This window comes from Helianthus annuus, chromosome 11, assembly GCF_002127325.2.
Source record: "Helianthus annuus cultivar XRQ/B chromosome 11, HanXRQr2.0-SUNRISE, whole genome shotgun sequence".
Lineage (NCBI taxonomy): Eukaryota > Viridiplantae > Streptophyta > Magnoliopsida > Asterales > Asteraceae > Helianthus > Helianthus annuus.
Genome location: NC_035443.2, coordinates 7713677 through 7730984, shown reverse-complemented (window position 1 = coordinate 7730984; position 17308 = coordinate 7713677). Strand labels below are relative to the sequence as shown.

At 36.8% G+C, this 17308-nt stretch overlaps 2 protein-coding genes across 2 annotated transcripts; one reads left to right on the top strand and one right to left on the bottom strand.

Moving 5' to 3' along the window:
• The first annotated feature begins 1826 nt into the window (after positions 1 to 1826).
• On the top strand, positions 1827 to 3381 carry LOC118483867. The gene is made up of 3 exons (XM_035979537.1): positions 1827 to 2048; positions 2134 to 2216; positions 2879 to 3381. The coding sequence occupies exons 1-3, from the start codon at positions 1909 to 1911 to the stop codon at positions 3043 to 3045; spliced, it is 390 nt and encodes a 129-aa protein (XP_035835430.1). The 5' UTR covers positions 1827 to 1908; the 3' UTR covers positions 3046 to 3381.
• A 93-nt stretch (positions 3382 to 3474) lies between these two features.
• Positions 3475 to 14547, bottom strand: LOC110889421 (T-complex protein 1 subunit zeta 2). Its single transcript, XM_022136937.2, has 16 exons — positions 14446 to 14547; positions 14239 to 14380; positions 14079 to 14142; positions 10994 to 11129; positions 9515 to 9666; positions 9346 to 9393; positions 8892 to 8984; positions 8300 to 8406; positions 7177 to 7291; positions 7017 to 7103; positions 6055 to 6259; positions 5868 to 5962; positions 5128 to 5196; positions 4470 to 4577; positions 3866 to 3984; positions 3475 to 3788 (listed from the first exon to the last, which is right to left on the bottom strand). The coding sequence occupies exons 2-16, from the start codon at positions 14370 to 14372 to the stop codon at positions 3713 to 3715; spliced, it is 1608 nt and encodes a 535-aa protein (XP_021992629.1). The 5' UTR covers positions 14373 to 14380; positions 14446 to 14547; the 3' UTR covers positions 3475 to 3712.
• Positions 14548 to 17308: the final 2761 nt, after the last annotated feature.

The following is a 17308-nucleotide window of genomic DNA, read 5'->3' as shown; positions in this document are numbered from 1 at the left end:
GAGTTTTTGCGATGTAAGGCACGCGTTTTAACATAAAGATTTTTCCCAAATCCTAGTAGTTGATTACGAGGAAACGTATACCGGCCCTGTAGTGGATGCGATAATCTTTAGATGTTTAAGCGGCCTCGCAATCTCAGAATGACTTCAGATAAAACAACTTATGGATGTCATCACCATATACATGTATGAGATAATTGCAAATGACAACTGTATGAAAACCCCCTGAAGGATTAAAAATGCTCAAAGAATTATGAAACAATAACGCCATAGGTGTTATATATATATTAATCTTAAAGGAAACTACTCGTATGTGGTACAGTCCACTATATTCTGAAAAGAGAGTTATAATTTTGATAAAATGAGCTACATCTATTTAAACAAGATTTCACTCTTACAGTGATAATGTAAATATCATCGAGAGGGAACTCTCAAACTAAAGAGGAAAATTTTGAATGACCTTTACAAAGTGTAGTTATTCTCGACCTGTAGTTCGAGTATATATGTACTATTTTTGCTCATCAATCTGACTACATCTAGAAGATGTTATATAGAAAAAGCTCATTCGTTGAGTACATGAACGATTGTCTGATCGATTGACATAGAAAAAATATTCTTATCAACCCCAAGAAATGGATGTTGAACTACTTAGTCAAAAAGTACCATGGCTAAAGTGCAATTGTGCATTAACTTAACTTTCTAGCTATGCAAGATAATATATATTTTTTTATTTGAATTTATCAACATGATATAGCACATGTCCAATGAGGAGACATTTGAACGGTAAAGCAGATATGTCGATACCCTAAAGGTAAGAATGATATGTGTCTATATTTTACTAACCCATGAAAGCTAGTTATGTTAGTCTTGTAGATATAAAGAATGTAACACAAATAGTCTTGGATCTTATGGTATTTGTTCGCAAGAGCAAGCACTAGAAGTCTCACAAGAAGATTTTACAATATTACTCAACATAAAGGATTGCACTTCAAAGCATCAAACGACAAATCATTCTACAAAAGTTTTGAGCAATTTTCGAGGATGATGGACACACTTTACTTAAAGGATACATATTATAACGAGGGGGGATTTATTCAAGTTGCACTCTTTTTCCTTTAACTAAGTTTTATCCCAATGGGTTTTATTAGTAAGGTTTTTAATGAGGCAACACATCTGATCCAAAAGTATCAGGGGGAAATACGCGCTGCACTCTTTTTTCCTTAGCTATGGTTTTATCCCACTGGGTTTTTCTAGCAAGGTTTTTAACGAGGCAGCATCACCTAGCGTATTAAAAGAACAGTAGACTATTATATTTCAACATGTGGATAGTCGAGGGGGAGTGTTATGAATGCATCATAATGTGGTGAATGAATGCATCATAATGTGGTGACTCTCCACATATATGTAACCTCCATATATTTATTACCTTTGTATTAATGTTAAGCCTCTATAAATAGAGGTCTCATGTAATTGGTATTATAGATCTCAATGAATACGAATTCCATATTCTATATTTCTCTCTACATCATCATCATCATCATCATCATACTCAGTATATCCCACCAATAGCAAAGCTAAGGTAGGGTCTGTATGTTAGTTGCTACAATACATATAATCCCTGTTCTTGTCTGTATGTTAGTTGCTAGTAGGTCGTTGTTTCACAACAATAACTATATTAATTGATAACATAACCGATGAATAGTGAGTTAACGTTAACGCCGTTAGTCTATTGATATCTAGAAAGTAGATCGACAAAGGGATACGGAAGAGAGAGAGAGAGAGAGAGTGGGAAATCTCTATAGAGCGAGGGAGTGATGGAAGAGCTCTGGCCGGCCTCCACTTTGCCGGTGATGATGATGGTAGTGGTGTCGTGTGTGGGTGCGAAGACGTGGATATCCGTCCTCCAGCCGGATGCTCTGTTGTGAAATTACAGAAACCTGCGTAATCCCTTCAACCTTCTCTCTTCGCTTCTTGTTTCGCACTCATCTAGGCATGGCTATGTCTGAACATCACCAATTCCACAACTACCTTCAGCAATCTAAACCCTTCAGGTATTGTTATTATTATTATTCCCCCCTTTGCGAAACCCTAGAACGTGTTCTATGACGGTTAATCTTTTGTTGTTTTCATGTTTAGAGATGTACTCAACAACATGGACGCTCAAATTGCAGCGCCGGTTAGCTATATCAACGCCAATCATCCTCCCTACATTCCTCAATGTAAACCCCCCTTTTTTTCTGTTTGTGGATGTGAAATATGTTAATTGGAGTTGAAAGTTTGTTGTGTTTAGAAAATAAAGGGTACACCACCTGATGTGATTCGTATAGTATGGGCTGTATGACGATGGTCATATACTTTTAAAAAGCCACAGGGTCTTAAACTGATTTTGTGCCCAACTAATTAGATATTTTTTTATATAGCTTTCTAGCATCATTTACCCAATGTTTAGGCGCAAATAAGCTTTGTATGTGTTTTAATATTAAAATTACAACCTGAAAAGCATATTGTACTACAATATGTTGCACAAAAATGTTGGAAATACGTGAGGCGCACACCTCCGCGTCAAGTTTTTGCCAACAAGGTGCGCTTCATCTAAAACCGTTCCTTGTGTCATCAGGCACACTTTTTTAAACAAAGGCGCTGTCACATGATGTCAGTTTTGTGTCTGTCTAACTAACACATCATACGGCCCATATGATTTGGACGAACACCAACTCATACGGTCCTGTGTAAACATTATGGCTCGTATGATGCGTCGGTATAACATCTTATATGACTCCGTATGACCTATCATCGCCTTGTATACAGCTCGTATGATTTGTCAAAGATGTGCTTTTAGTCTGACCCACAATAAATTGTTTTCTATTTTGTTTTGGTGCAGTTCATGTGGTAGGATTTGCACCTGGTACGGATGTTAGCGATGGCGGATTTGAATTGAAGAGGAATTATGATTTGGAATTGAGAAACAAGAGGCCGAAAGAGCAGGAGTTTTTTGAGAATAATAATGTAAATTCTCAGATATCATCTATTGATTTCTTGCAGCAATGATCAGTCTCAACAGGTTTAGGGTTGTCTCCCTTGACGGGAATAGTTATGTTATTTGATTTGCCAAAAGTGGCGGCCCTTTTAGCCCAAAAAGGAATCTTTTAACATCTGATCCCCCAACGTCTTTTTTCCTAACCCTTTTGGCCCCTAACACTAACCCCGTCCATTTACTTTTAGGGGTCAAAAGTGTTAGAAAAAAATACGTTGGGGGCCAAAAGGGTTAGGAAAATTTTTTCTCTTATAACGTTCGTTCATTAGTTCTTTTTACAAAAACTAAATACGTGTATAAAAAAATTATATAGTATCGGTCCTATTAGAACCATTACTGGTATTTTTTTACTATTGTCTTTTATCGATGTAAAACACGTGTCGACATACTTTTGTACTTACGACGACTTTATTTTGTAAGTTTTCTCATTCAATTGCTATATCGAATCAAAAACCGGGTTGCCCCACCGCGAAGCGCGGGTGTATGCCCCTAGTTGCAAACTAAAATGTAACACCTCAAAAATAGTACAAACGCAAGACTCTACAGTTGAGCCAAAAGACACAGCCTAGGTTGGTCAAAATTCAAAAACAAAACCTGTTGGGATCCATTCAAACACCAAAGAACAAACCTTGATACCCACCCACCTGCAACAATCATAGACTAAATCAAATAACCAACCACCTAACTAGGCTTTCTCATGTTCCGGCCAGCACGAATCACTTCATCCACAAGTAGCAGCTGTGATGCGATTACAGGCCTGCAAAAAAAAACCCCACAAAATTCACTGAATATAAATCTAAAACATCCCAAAAAGATCTTTAGCTATTTGCATACCCTGAGTTGATGATCTGGCGCTTGACTGCGTAATTATCAAAGATTCCCTCCATCTCCGGGTCGATAGCATCCCCCGTGTGTTGATTTAGTCCAACAACGTTCCCGTTGTCATGCTCATTCTAATAATAATACAAGTTATATTAAAAGTTTAAAACACATCACAAAATCAATGTAGCCACTACAGTGGTTTTTTAAGTTTCAATCAACTCCTTACGCAATAAATAATATACGCCTTTAACCCAATAGTTTCATTTCACTCTTATAAGTTTCGGTCATTGGTTTTTTTTTTTTTACAAAAACTTAATATGCGATATAAATATTTTTGAAAACGGACCGAGACAGCAACCACCGAAAAAGTTTATTAGTTTATTAGTTTTTTTTTTTTTTAACAAAAACTGAATACGTTTCCTTTTTTTCTATTTGATACATTTTATGTCGTTTTTGGTTGTTTTACACATTAAATATTTTGAAGCTTCATACTGGTCTTTACCGTTTGCCGTTTGGTTCGTATGCGGATTACCCGCTGCAACGCGCGGTGGAGAAATCCTAGTTATATAAAAACCAATAAACAAAGTTGAAGAGAAAAAAGGAATAGAAGAATTACAGTCAAAGAAATTATAACGTCTTGAGTGTCGAGTCCAGAATTTTCAGCCAGTGTCTTTGGCACAATAAGGAGCGCATCCGCAAAAGCTTGAACACCAACTTGAGCACGCTGGTAGCAGAGAAAAGCATCAAGAATATGTAAAAAGAATGCTTAATCGGGTTGGAACCGTTTAGCCATTTTTTTCATTTTTGAAATATTCAATTGTGAATATCAGCATATGTATTGTATGCCAACCATCTTTATCATTTTAACTTTTTAATTACAAACTGGGGGGGGGGGGGGGGGGGGGGGATAGTGCACGGTCCTCCCAACCGCGGAGCCGCTACCCGACCAAGCTAGCTCCGCGGTGACTTCCCTATGCCGAGTTCTTACCCTGGGCGACATATGCCACTCCCAAGACTCGAACTCGGTACCTCTGGGAAGAGGTGGGTGTCGGTGGCCAACTGGGCCCAGTTGGTACAAACTATCAATTTTGAAAAATATAAATTAAAAAAATCGATTTAAACTGTCGAAACTCTAGAGCCGACTGGTTTAGTTTGTCGTTTTTTGAAACCGTAGTTTGTGGTTTGGCACAAAATTTTTGTCAGAATTGACCAAACCGAACCGAACCGAACCGTGACCCCTAAAATATGTGATGTATGGAAAAAGTTTAACTTACGCCTTTAACAGTTTTTTTCACATTATTAACCAAATGTTGTCTAGCTGCAACCTCAAAAGCACCTGCACCCTGATACACATAAAAAATGGCAATTTTACATGAATACACGACACGAACCTACACGAAGTTAACAGGTATCGTGTATGGCCTTAACAGGTATCGTGTACCAAACAGGTAGACACGATATTACCTGTTAATTTTCGTGTATAAACAGGTTAAATACCTGTTTACCTGTTAATACCCGTTAGTACACGATAATAAATTAAATTAAATAAAACTCATCAGTCATGTGCGTGTGGGTTCCTTAATTCCTTTCTATTTTCATTCCTCATTCAATTAAAAAAAAAAAATAAAACCCTAAACTCTCTCTGTAACTCTCAGATAGCATGTCGTGTTCGTATTTTTGTTCATGTTAACCGGTAATAACAGGTAATTTTCGTGTATAACAGTCGAACAGTCGTGTTAACAGGTATTAACAGGTAATTTTCGTGTATATCGTGTCGTGTTCGTGTTCGTGTTTGAAAAAAAGGACACGATATGTTATCGTGTCGTGTTCGTGTATGGGATTTCGTGTATCGTGTCTTATCGTGTCGTGTCTTATCGTGTACGGGTATACACGATATGCCAGCCCTACTTAACATTTAGAAGTTCAATCTTAATAAAGTTGATGAAAGCTCGCGTTGTAAACCACCAAAACAAAATAATCAAACTCTTTGTAACGTTAAAAAAAAAAAACTTACTCTAACAACGGCCTCGTCTTCAATGGTATTTTTTACTGCTCGCAAGCCATCTCTAATAGCATCCTTGATTTGCGCAATCGTGTGGTCATTTGGTCCTTCAATAATACACAAAATACAATAAAAAACCGATATACAAAACAAAGATTAAAGCTCAACTGGTAGCATAGAAACCGTAGCGTAACTTTACCTTTAATTAAAATCGTACACGAGTTTGGATGCTTTACGTTTTCAACAAACGTATACTTTTCTTCACCGAGAACGTGCTCGTACACCAGCCCCGCCCATCCAAGACAATCGGGTGTTAGGTCGTCCACCGAGTTCACCGCTTCCCCACCACATGCCAAAATCAATCGTTCCATATTTCTCCTTTTGGCTCTTCGAAGAGCAACTATCTGCATAATTACCGATGTGAACAATGCATAAAATAAAAAACCGAGTTCACATAAATTGGATCTTAAATTCTTAATATAAATCTTGGTTTAAAAAAGCATGTGACGCTTACTGCTCAACATACAAGTACAACCATGTAGGGCTGCAAATGAACCGAACGTTCAGCAAACAGTTCATGAACCGTTCGGCGGGAAATTCGTTTGTGTTCGTTCGTTTAATAAATGAATGAACAAGCTTGTTCGTTTAGTTAAATAAGAACACGAACCGAGGCCGCGTTCGTTCATTAATGTTCGTGAATGTTTGGTAACGTGCTCGTTTATGTTCGATAGTTCAAAGTGTTTTTAGTTAATATTTTATTTAAATACTTCAAAATTCCGACAAATAAAATATTTAATAAGTATCGGTGTATTATATATTCTGTTCATGAACGCTTGTTTGTGTTTGTTTGTTTCCATTTGTGTTCATGAACGTCTGTTGCCTAAAATTAATAAACGTACACAAACGAACACGAACACGTTCATTTCCTTAACGAACGAACACGTACATAAAATCTCGTTCGGTAAGTGTTCATGAACAGTTCGTGAACACACATATAATTCCTTAATAAACGAACAAGACGAACCGAACGAACACGAACAATTGAATTTGACCAACTTTGACCCAGAAACACATGAGGTGCCGCCTTAAAGAACTCACGCGATTTCCTCACACCTCAAGTACGCCTTTTAAAACCAAAATATCAATCTACGATCGACTTACCCCTGCCCTAGCAAGAAGATCCAACGATGGAGGATCGATCCCTTTCTGATTGATAACCACAAAGTTGTCTTCAGTACCCTTACACACCTGCACACCGCGAGATCTATTAGTATTCGAACTTCCAGCAAAAAACGTCTTTTCATGCGAATAATACGTATACCTTTTCTTTCAGGGCAATGATTTTTTTCACTCTCTCATCAACAGAACGTCTCTCTGCAGCAACCATTGCTTCTCTCTGCTCAGCATTTGAGTAGAAAAATCCAGCATTTATTTCACTACAAAATTAATAACAAGCTAACTTAATACTTATATAGATCATAATTCCAGAAAATAAAAAATCTATGAGCTGGTTCATTTTTACGTAGGGGTGCAAACGAGCCGAGCCGAGCCCCTGAGCTCATTTAACTTATGAAAGCTCGAGCTCAGCTCGATTAGAGCTTTGTTTTTAAAGCTCAAGCTCCGCTCGTATGTACTTTTTCAAGCTCGAGCTCGGCTCATTTATTATTTATTATTTAATTTAGATTAAATATAAATATTTTTATATACAAGGAAAAATTACAAGTTTTGTCCTTTATCTTTATACCACTTTTCAGGCGGTGTCCTTTTTAACGAATGTTGACAGGCGGTGTCCTTTTATTTTGTTGCAAGTTTAGTCCTTTACACCCAACCCAGTTAAAAAACCCTGTTAATTGTTGACAGGGCGGTTTGCAAGTTTAGTCCTTTACCTAGGTATTTTGTTGCAAGTTTAGCCCTTTACACCCAACAATTAACAGGGTTTTTTAACTGGGTTGGGTGTAAAGGACTAAACTTGTAACAAAATACCTAGTAAAGGACACTGCCTGTCAACATTCGTTAAAAAGGACACCGCCTGAAAAGTGGTATAAAGATAAAGGACAAAACTTGTAATTTTTCCTATATATAGTTTAGTTATTTTTTCATAATATTCTCAATAATAATTATTCATATTTCGATAAATGTTTAATATATCAATAAATAAACTATATAAACAATAGGCTCGTTTACGTTCACGAGCCGGCTCGGGCTCGTTTGCTAAACAAGCTTGTTTTTAGGCCCGGGCTCGATCGCGTTTAAGCTCGGCTCATTCGAGCTTTTTTTCGAGTCGAGCTCGAGTAGCTTGCAAGTAGCTCGGCTCACTTGCACCCCTAATTTTCGCAATTTGAGAAATATGAAACTCTATAAGAACTATGAAATTGTAAGATACCAAGAACCGTACGAACCAAATTAAAAGAGTAGAAAAAATAAGTGATAACTCATAATTTTACCTTTTTTCATACTCCAAAGATACGTTACAGGTCAAAATGTGGCAGTTCTCTGCACGCCTCTTCATGTCGGGGTGTCGGGACCCGTGATCAAGAACAAGACCCTCAACCTATTTAAGAAAATAATCAGAAAACAATAAACGAAATCATCATCATCATCATCATCATACTCAGTAAATCCCACCAATAGCAAAGCTAAGGTAGGGTCTGAGGAGGGTAAGATGTAGACAGCCTTACCTCTACCCCGTAGGAATAGAGAGGCTGCTTCCGGTGAGACCCCCGGCTCGATAGTAGTTTTGCATCAAGCCTTGGACATAAGGCACATAACACTCAGCACTTGAGACAACTGCCGATTAGTGCATGTACCCCTTGTCTTTCGGCTATCAACGCCACCACATGATGCATGATTAACCATCCCCTCTTTTAACGTTATTTCCACGAAATTAGTAAAATAACGTTAAAATTAGTGCACTTTCACTTTTGCCCCCCGAGCGCCCACACATATATACATTATATGCGCATACCGCAAGCGGGGCGTAAAACAATAAACGAAATGATAATGTCAATGTTGATGAGATGATCCTATATAACGTACCAAACGAGTGTCTACATCAAACTTGTGGCGCATGTGCATGATCTCAACCATGAAAAGATCAATAGCTTCTTCAGGCTTGCGGACACAAAGCACCTACGATACATAAAATACTTTTTTAGCTACAACCTACACAAAAACTAGAATATTTATGATTTATCTATGCGGTAAATTTAAAATTGAGTTAATTGCCCGGATGGTCCCTGTGGTTTCACGTTTTTCCACGTTTAGTCCCCACCTTTTGGAAATAGCAGGTATGCTCCCTATGGTTTGTGATTTTGTTACTCGGATAGTCCCCTGACATTTACTCAGGGGACTATCCGAGTAACGAAATATAAACCGTAGGGAGCATACTTGCTATTTTCAAAAGGTGGGGACTAAACGTGAAAAAACGTAAAACCACAGGGACCATCCAGGCAATTAACTCTTTAAAATTTAAAAAATATAGAATTCTCACCGCATTCACGACTATGTCGGTCAATTGATCTGCTAAAGCGTCATACAACTGCGTAACAATATAAAATGAAAATATCACACACCAGATATACAATCAATTATCAGCCAACCAAGAACTTAACCGAAAGAAATAAAATAGCGTGTAAATTAAAATTAAAATTTATAAAGACCTTAGTTCTTAGTGTCGTTCTTGCGACCATCTTTAGCACCTCTCTATCGGGACCATCACCCATCACGACAGGAGTCTTAAACTTTTCGAGAAATTCCAGTATAGCCTTCTTGGCAATGTCGAAACCGTCAACCACAACCCGTGGATGCATCCCTGAATAAACAGCAATAAATATAAACATATTTTTCAGCTACCATAGTGCTCAAATGATGATAGCGGCTAAAATGACTCACTTAACATCTAAAATTTAATAAAATTACAATTTTGAAGAATAAATACAAGATTACAGGGATTAAGATTAGTTAATAAATAGAAAACAACACATGGATAATAAAGGATGTTTCCTTGCATGTAGGGCTGCAAACAAACCAAATGTTAAGCGAACAATTCGTGAATCGCTCAGCGAGAAGTTCGTTTGTGTTCGTTCGTTTAATAAACAAATGAACACGAACAATAAATTGTGTTCGTTTAGCTAAATGAACAAACATGAACAGAGGCTGCGATCGTTCATTTATGTTCATGAACGTTCGGTAACGTGTTCGTTTATGTTCGATACTTCATTAGTGTTTTAAGTTTTTATATTTTGTTTTAATACTTCAAAATTCCGCCAAATAAATTATTTAATAAGTGTCGGTGTATTATATGTTCTGTTCATGAACGCTAGTTTGTGTTTGTTTCTTTCTATTTGTGTTCATGAACATTAGTTTGTAGTTTATTAGCGTCATCAACGTTTGTTTTCGTTCGTTGCCTAAAATTAACAAATGAACACGAACAGTCGAACACGTTCATTTCCTTAACAAACAACCACGAACATAAAATCTTGTTCGGTAAGTCTTCATGAACAGTTCGTGAACACATATATTTCTTAACAAACAAACACAAACAAGGTCTTGTTCATATATTACTTACATGAGCTCAAGTCCTTGTAAATAATCATAGAAAACCTGAGTTCTTGGTTTAAAAAAGCGCGAAGCGCTCCGAAGCGTTTTGGTTCCAAAAGCTTTAAGCGAAGCTTCAAGCGCGAAGCGAGAGCTTCACGTATACGAAGCGCTCAAAATTAAAATATATATATATATTTTACACATCAATATGACCTATTCTACTTGTTAATCAATGACAAACACAAAAACATGATTAAAAAAACACTTAATACATAAAAAACATAGTTAAAACATAAATTAAAGTCGAAACACACTTAGGGTAAAGAAACAGGCCTCATTTAACCCTATTTAAAGATTGTTGGGCTTAAAAAATGGCCCAAATGTGACCTGATTGGGCTGAAACGTTGCTTCAAACCATCATCGCTTCGCGCTTAAAGCTCGCTTCACAGCGCTTCAAGTAATGTAACGCTTCAGACCAAAAAAAGCGATGTTTCCAGCGCTTCAGCGCTTCAAAATTAAAGCTCGCTTTAAGCGCGCTTTTTAAAACACAGCCTGAGTTAGCTAGCAGGACAATAATAACAAGTAGAAAAATAAGTAACCTTCATCAATACAACGCTCAGCCTGTTTCATGAGCTCGCCAATAAAAATGACCGTAGAAGTTGTTCCGTCACCACTAGTATCATCCTGCGCCACAGCTGTCCTTGCGATCATAATGGCAGTAGGATTTTGAATTTGCTGAAACCATAAAACAAAAATCAATCACTAATAAATAAGCATAGCTGGTGTAGTAAAACAAAAGTAATGCCGATGAACTTGAACACTTGTATTAGAGATCCGAACTGTATGAATCTCTTTTAGAGCTAACAGCCTATAACTTTTAAAACCATGATTCGTACATCACCAACATTACTGTACAGTATTTATGGTTGTAAAAATCCCGACTAGTCTCTGATTAGTCGCCGATTAATCACTAATCGGATGTTCACCGATTAATAGCCGATTAATAGCTAGGCAGTCAATGGCGGTCCTATTCTGGCCAAATTTTGACCAAACCATATAAATTCCTTCCAATTACTTAAAAATGGGTTAATGAGGGGTTAAACATGTCAACTTTGAAAAACTGCATATAAAAATGTGTGTGTGTATGTAACTAAAAATTACATATAAAAATCTCAATCCGATTAATCCCTATTAATCCCGATTAATCGCTAGTCGGTACCCCACCGCCCGACTAGCGCCTAGCGATTCTTACAACACTTCACAACCATTTACAGCATAAACGGCATACTGTACAGGTATAAGATATTACGTAGCGTATTAGCACGAGTGATGAAGTATATAGTAATTTTGGTGATGTTCAAACTTCAAATCACCTCCAATAACTTTATGACCTAATTGTGCGGTGAGTTGAAAAACGACATGTATCTGTAGGTTAGGTTGCTAATCGTTTAAATATTCTTGAAACAAAAAGTAAAGGCAGCAGTTTTCTCGGAAAACGAAGTTGCAGCAAGTATAAGAAACAGGAGTACAAATATCAATCTCCTAAAAACCTGATCTCATGTTCAAAGTAGGAATGTTCACAGTCCGATTCAGCCGGTTATAACAAAAAGTTTTGCGTTTAGCTGCTACGCTAACCATGGTTTCGGGAAACCACAAACCAAGCCGTCTTGGTTGTGAGTTTTTTGGCAAACCGCCAGTCGTAGTGGTTTGGCAATTAGGTTTCGCCAGTTTGGCAGTTTCAACGTAATCAAAACTTTTTTTTCAAACTGGTTAGTTTGTATTATAAAACTTTAATTTGCTATAAAAAAAAGATTCATGAATATGACACATATACATTACAAAAAAAAAATCCAAAATATGAATATATATATATATATAGTGTGGGGTTCAAGAGTGAACTCTAGTGTATTTGCGAACTGAGTGAACAAATCCTGGTCATTGATTTACACACGTGTATGGCCAGGATTAATTCGCTCAGTTCGCAAATACACTAGAGTTCACTCTTGAACCTAATCCTATATATATATATATAGAGAGAGAGAGAGAGAGTATATTGTACAATATGCCTTAACATACATTGTGTACGCGATGGCATAATCGCACGTTATATTATAAAAAATTGAAAATCGCATGTGTATATATGTGTATATATGTAAGTCGCATGTTATATTTTATATGAAAGTGGATGTATTTATAAATGAAATCGCATGTTATATGTGTGTATATACTTTTTCTACAAACTAATAAAATCGCATGTGTATATACTATCGCATGTTCATGTATATGTAAACCAATTTCGCATGTTGATAATGCCTTGCGTACGCAATGTACGTTAAGGCATTTTGTACGTTAACCGGCAAACAAAAAAGGATGAAAGGTGCCAGTTCCAAACCACCAAAACCAAACCATAGTAATCTCATACTGGCCAATCCAGATGACTTACTTCGGATCGGTCCGTTACAACTCAATGGTTTATAGGTTTATAAACAACCTAGTTAAGAGTCTAATATTAACCTAAATACATCAAAACAAAAGAATGGCAAGATATATGTACTTCTAAGTTCTAACTTGTCACATGTACTTAACTACTTTGTGTTTCAAGTACATGGCTACCCTTGCAAGGTTACAACTTATAACTACCAATTTGTCTTATTATTAGCTCTTAAATCAAGCAACTCTTTTTGTACATACATACATGTCATCTTCTATGCAAGTATTATCTATGAAGGGTAGGGTTCATGCGAGAACCACCTTTATTGCGAGAACCAATGTGAACACAACAAAATAAACTCACTACACCGCCCAAAACCTAACCCCCCCCCCCCCCCCACTCACCCACCCAAGCTAAATGCTAAAAACTAAACCGTAAATCTAAACCCTCAAAACACCTAAAAAAAATCTAAAAAACACACAAAAAAAAAAATTTTACTATTTTTTATAAAATATCGCTAGTTTTCGTCTCCAATTTTTTTTATTGACGAAAAGTAGCGATTTTTCCTGACTAACCCCTTAGAGGGGAGGTCCACTTTACGCCCGGCGAACATCCTTGTGTTTGAATGGGAAGGGGGGAAACACGCTTGTGTAGATCTAACTGGAGTCTCCCCCCTTGTCGGGCTCAAGAACAAGGGCTTTGTCGTAGGGCAAGCGGTGCTCAAGGCAGAGGCGAGCAAAGTGGCAAAACATGAGAAAGCCTGCCTGGAGAATCAACATGTGTTTGTCCCGTTTGCGTTTGATACCTTTGGTGGTCTCGCTCCTGACGCTGTGAGACTTTTGAATTGGGTTCAAAAAGTCGTTAATAGTAATTCTTCGTCGCTAAAGGTCTCAAACTTTGTATTTAGTAGAATTGGTTTTTCTATTCAAAAGGGGATGGCGGCGCAAATTGTTGCCCGACTACCTGCCATTGCTTTGTAAAAAAAAAAGTAATTTGATTTACTTTCAAAATTCTAATATTAAAAAAAATGTGTTTTTTAGATTTTTTTTTGGTATTTTTGGTTTTGTTATATTGGTTCTCGCCGTTCTCGCAATAACGCCGTTCTCGCAATAAAAGGTGGTTCCTACGGATCCTTCTCCTATCTATGAAAACCTTAAGTTGTCACAAAAATGACTATATAAATGTTGCAATAATATTATTTATTCTGACAAAATACTTCTACAATAAATGAGATATAAAACAAGCTGACTGACCATTTCTTTCAGTAATGTGTTGCCATCTTTGGTTAATTTAATATCTCCAGCTCCTCCAATAAGCCTGTAAAAAAATAACATTTAAAACAGATCATCAAAATAGAAATATAAAAAATCATAAATGACAATAAAAGAAAGAAAAAAAAAAGAAGAAGGTAACATCTTAATGGTGCCTTTAGGGCCAAGGTTGCTTTTGAGAACGTCTTGTAAGCCCTTGGCGGCATTGATATTCATGTGAAGTGCAGCCGATTTGTTAAGCACTTCGGCATTAGGGTTCAGAACCCGTACAGACATCTTCGATCCTGATTTTTGAAACAACAAAATCACAATTTTTATAAGTGAAAACTGTAACGGATCCAGAAGCTACCTGATTAGCTAAAAGCAAACTGGATCTTTCCTAGAATAAGCTCTACGACGCCGTTTTTGTTTTTTTTGTTTTTTTTTGTTTTTTTTTTTTTTCTGGCATACGTTGTATTAACCGGGTTAGTGCTAGAGAGTCCTTTTGCACAATAGATCCACAATTTAAACCTTTCAATGAAAACCCCTATCACCCAGACTCGAACTTGAGACCTGGAGGAGAAAACTCACTCGGACCCACCATAAGTGAAACTTAAATACTCGTGGCCACCACTAGAGCACTAGTGATGGTTCTACGACGTTGTTTTCTGATTTCAGCATTTCAATCATATCATCTATTTAATAGAATTGTGCCCCGTATGATGTAGGGTGAGTTGTTAGGACGTGTGTAGTCTAGTCGTTTTGGTTATTATCCTCAACCGAAGTTGAAATCAAAGTCATCGGTTAATCTATTTTATTAACCAATTAGTTTTTGGTTAATCAATTTCAGATAGGCCAGTGTTGTAAAAGTCGGCCTACTCGGCGAGTACTCGGTCCTCGGACCACCTCCGAGGCGAGTTTACACTAGTCGGACTTGACTAGTCGGCGGCGGTCAAAATCGGCCTACTCGGCCTGTACTCGGACTCCTCGGCCTTGTACTCAGATTAGTCGGCCTTGTATTCATAATACTTTGGACTTGTACTCGGCCTACTTAGCCTTGTACTCGGACTACTCGGCCTACTTGGCCTTCTACTCGGACTACTCGGCCTTATACTCGGTGAGTTTTGAACTTCAAACATGTTTCATTTTAAATTATACTCATTTTGACATGAATTACGTTTCTTTTAACATATATATATAATATACACCAATTAATTTTCTTTATATTTATCATGTCTGCGTACTCCCCGAGTACTCCGATTACTCCCAACTCCCCAGTCGGCCGACCAGGGACCGCCTAGCAACTTTTGCAACACTGAGATAGGTTAACGGTTTTTTATTCAGTTCATTTAATTTAGGTTAAATATATGAAATAGATGTGTAAAATATGGAACTATGTCTTCAGTCTCTGATATTTTGGCATGCCAGCTCTACCCGAATTGAGGTGTTACAGGTGGTGACCCGATATTTACATTTGTATATAGTTTTTTTTTTCTTATCGGATTTTTCGAATTTATAGTGCTTTGGATGGGAAATTTGCAGGATTCTCGTGTATGTTTTCGATTACCCTTAACTTTATGATGTGACCTCTTTTACATAACATCGGTGGACGTGAGAGCGAAATTAAGAAATTAAAAAAAATCTTAAAAATTTAGATTTTTCTTTGTATATTAGAAAAAAAATCAAACAAAAGCTATCAATTTTTTTAATTTAAACCCTAACTAGGGTTAAGACCCGCTCACATTGCGGCGCGGGTACATCGTAAACATTGAATGAATTAGTCCAAACGTTATATGATGCATTAACCATATGAAAACACACATTTCGACGTATCCAGTTGAACTCAATGTAACTTGTATAAGCATTGTGATTGGATCAAACGTAAAGTAAATCAAATTCATATCGAACAATCATAACGTATTATATGTGACCCAACTCATACACAGAAAACGTAACGGGTATGAAGGAAAATATGCACATGTAATCGAAAAGGATTAATTAGAGCTTTCGATAAAAAGGAAGAAAAAAAAAACCATAATTTGACTTCACTCGGTTCGAAACAATCTTTACGAAACATACATAAAATAAAGACGAAAGCATATTATATTTGACATGAATCGTTTCCCAAAAATGTTTACATCGAAACGTAGAACAACTTGAATTTATACGAAAACATACATATAAATATGCACGTAAAAATGGTTTCTTTAAACGAAAACATATTATATTTGACCTGATTCGTCTATAAAAAAAAGTTTATATCAGGATGTAGAACAAATCATATCGTTGAACCACGCACACCCGTTACAGTGTGTTAATGTGAAGAAAGTAACCAGAAACGTAAAACGTAGAAAATAATAACTTAGTCGATCTAGGACCCGCCCATTGCGGCGAACTTTTCAAAAGAGGAAAAATGGACGCGTTGCGACGGGTCTGTCAAATATGAAAAAATAGAGCAAAAAACGTTGAACCTCACATGCACGCTACGACATGTTAACTCGCAAATTTATAACGAAATGTAAAACGAAAAACTTGCGAAAGATAAAAAGTATGGGGACCAAAGTTGTAAATAATAAAGTGTTGTGTTAAATTACAAAAGATAAAAAACTTGAGTTAAAAGTAAAAATTTCAAATGGGTTAAAATGTAAAAGATAAAACTTTTAGGTTGAAAGTGAAATATCAAAGTTTTTTTAAAAAAACTCTCAAAGCTTGGGGTACAACTCCTAATGCACAAAAAAGTTGTTAATTTATGTATAGAATAATAGCTTCAAATAAAATAAAATAAATAGAGAAAAGTACTTATTGAGTCCTTGTGTTTTAGGGGTGTTAACCCTTTGAGCCCAAAATAAAAATGTTTAACACTTGGAGTCTCTAAACTCTCTTTTTGTAACCCTTTGAGTCCATTTTCTTAACCCTGATTGAATTTTTAGTTAGTTTTTGATTAAAAGACTAAAATGCATCTGTATTATATTATTATTATTATTAATATATATTCTCTCTCTCTCTCTCTCCTCATTGTCTTTATCTCTCAACCACACCACCACCACTGCGCCCCTACCAACGCACAACCATCACCACCACCATCACCACTACACCTCCACCAACAACTCCGGTAGTCAACACCATCACCAACTCTGCCCCAACAACGCCGCACCACCATCACCACTGCACCTCCACCACCGAAACCCTAACGCCACCTAAATCGCCCCCGACGGACCTGTTAAAGTTGTAAC

Bases quoted from the DNA above. Each gene is read 5' to 3' on its own strand.
- LOC118483867 (XM_035979537.1), top strand. From the start codon at position 1,909: ATGCTCTGTTGTGAAATTACAGAAACCTGCGTAATCCCTTCAACCTTC. The intron at 2,049-2,133 runs GTATTGTTATTA...TTTCATGTTTAG, and splicing joins CAGCAATCTAAACCCTTCAG to AGATGTACTCAACAACATGG. The intron at 2,217-2,878 runs GTAAACCCCCCT...GTTTTGGTGCAG, and splicing joins TCCTCCCTACATTCCTCAAT to TTCATGTGGTAGGATTTGCA.
- LOC110889421 (XM_022136937.2), bottom strand. From the start codon at position 14,372: ATGTCTGTACGGGTTCTGAACCCTAATGCCGAAGTGCTTAACAAATCG. The intron at 7,104-7,176 runs GTATACGTATTA...CGCGGTGTGCAG, and splicing joins TCATTGCCCTGAAAGAAAAG to GTGTGTAAGGGTACTGAAGA. The intron at 5,963-6,054 runs GTAAAGTTACGC...GTATTATTGAAG, and splicing joins GTGTACGATTTTAATTAAAG to GACCAAATGACCACACGATT.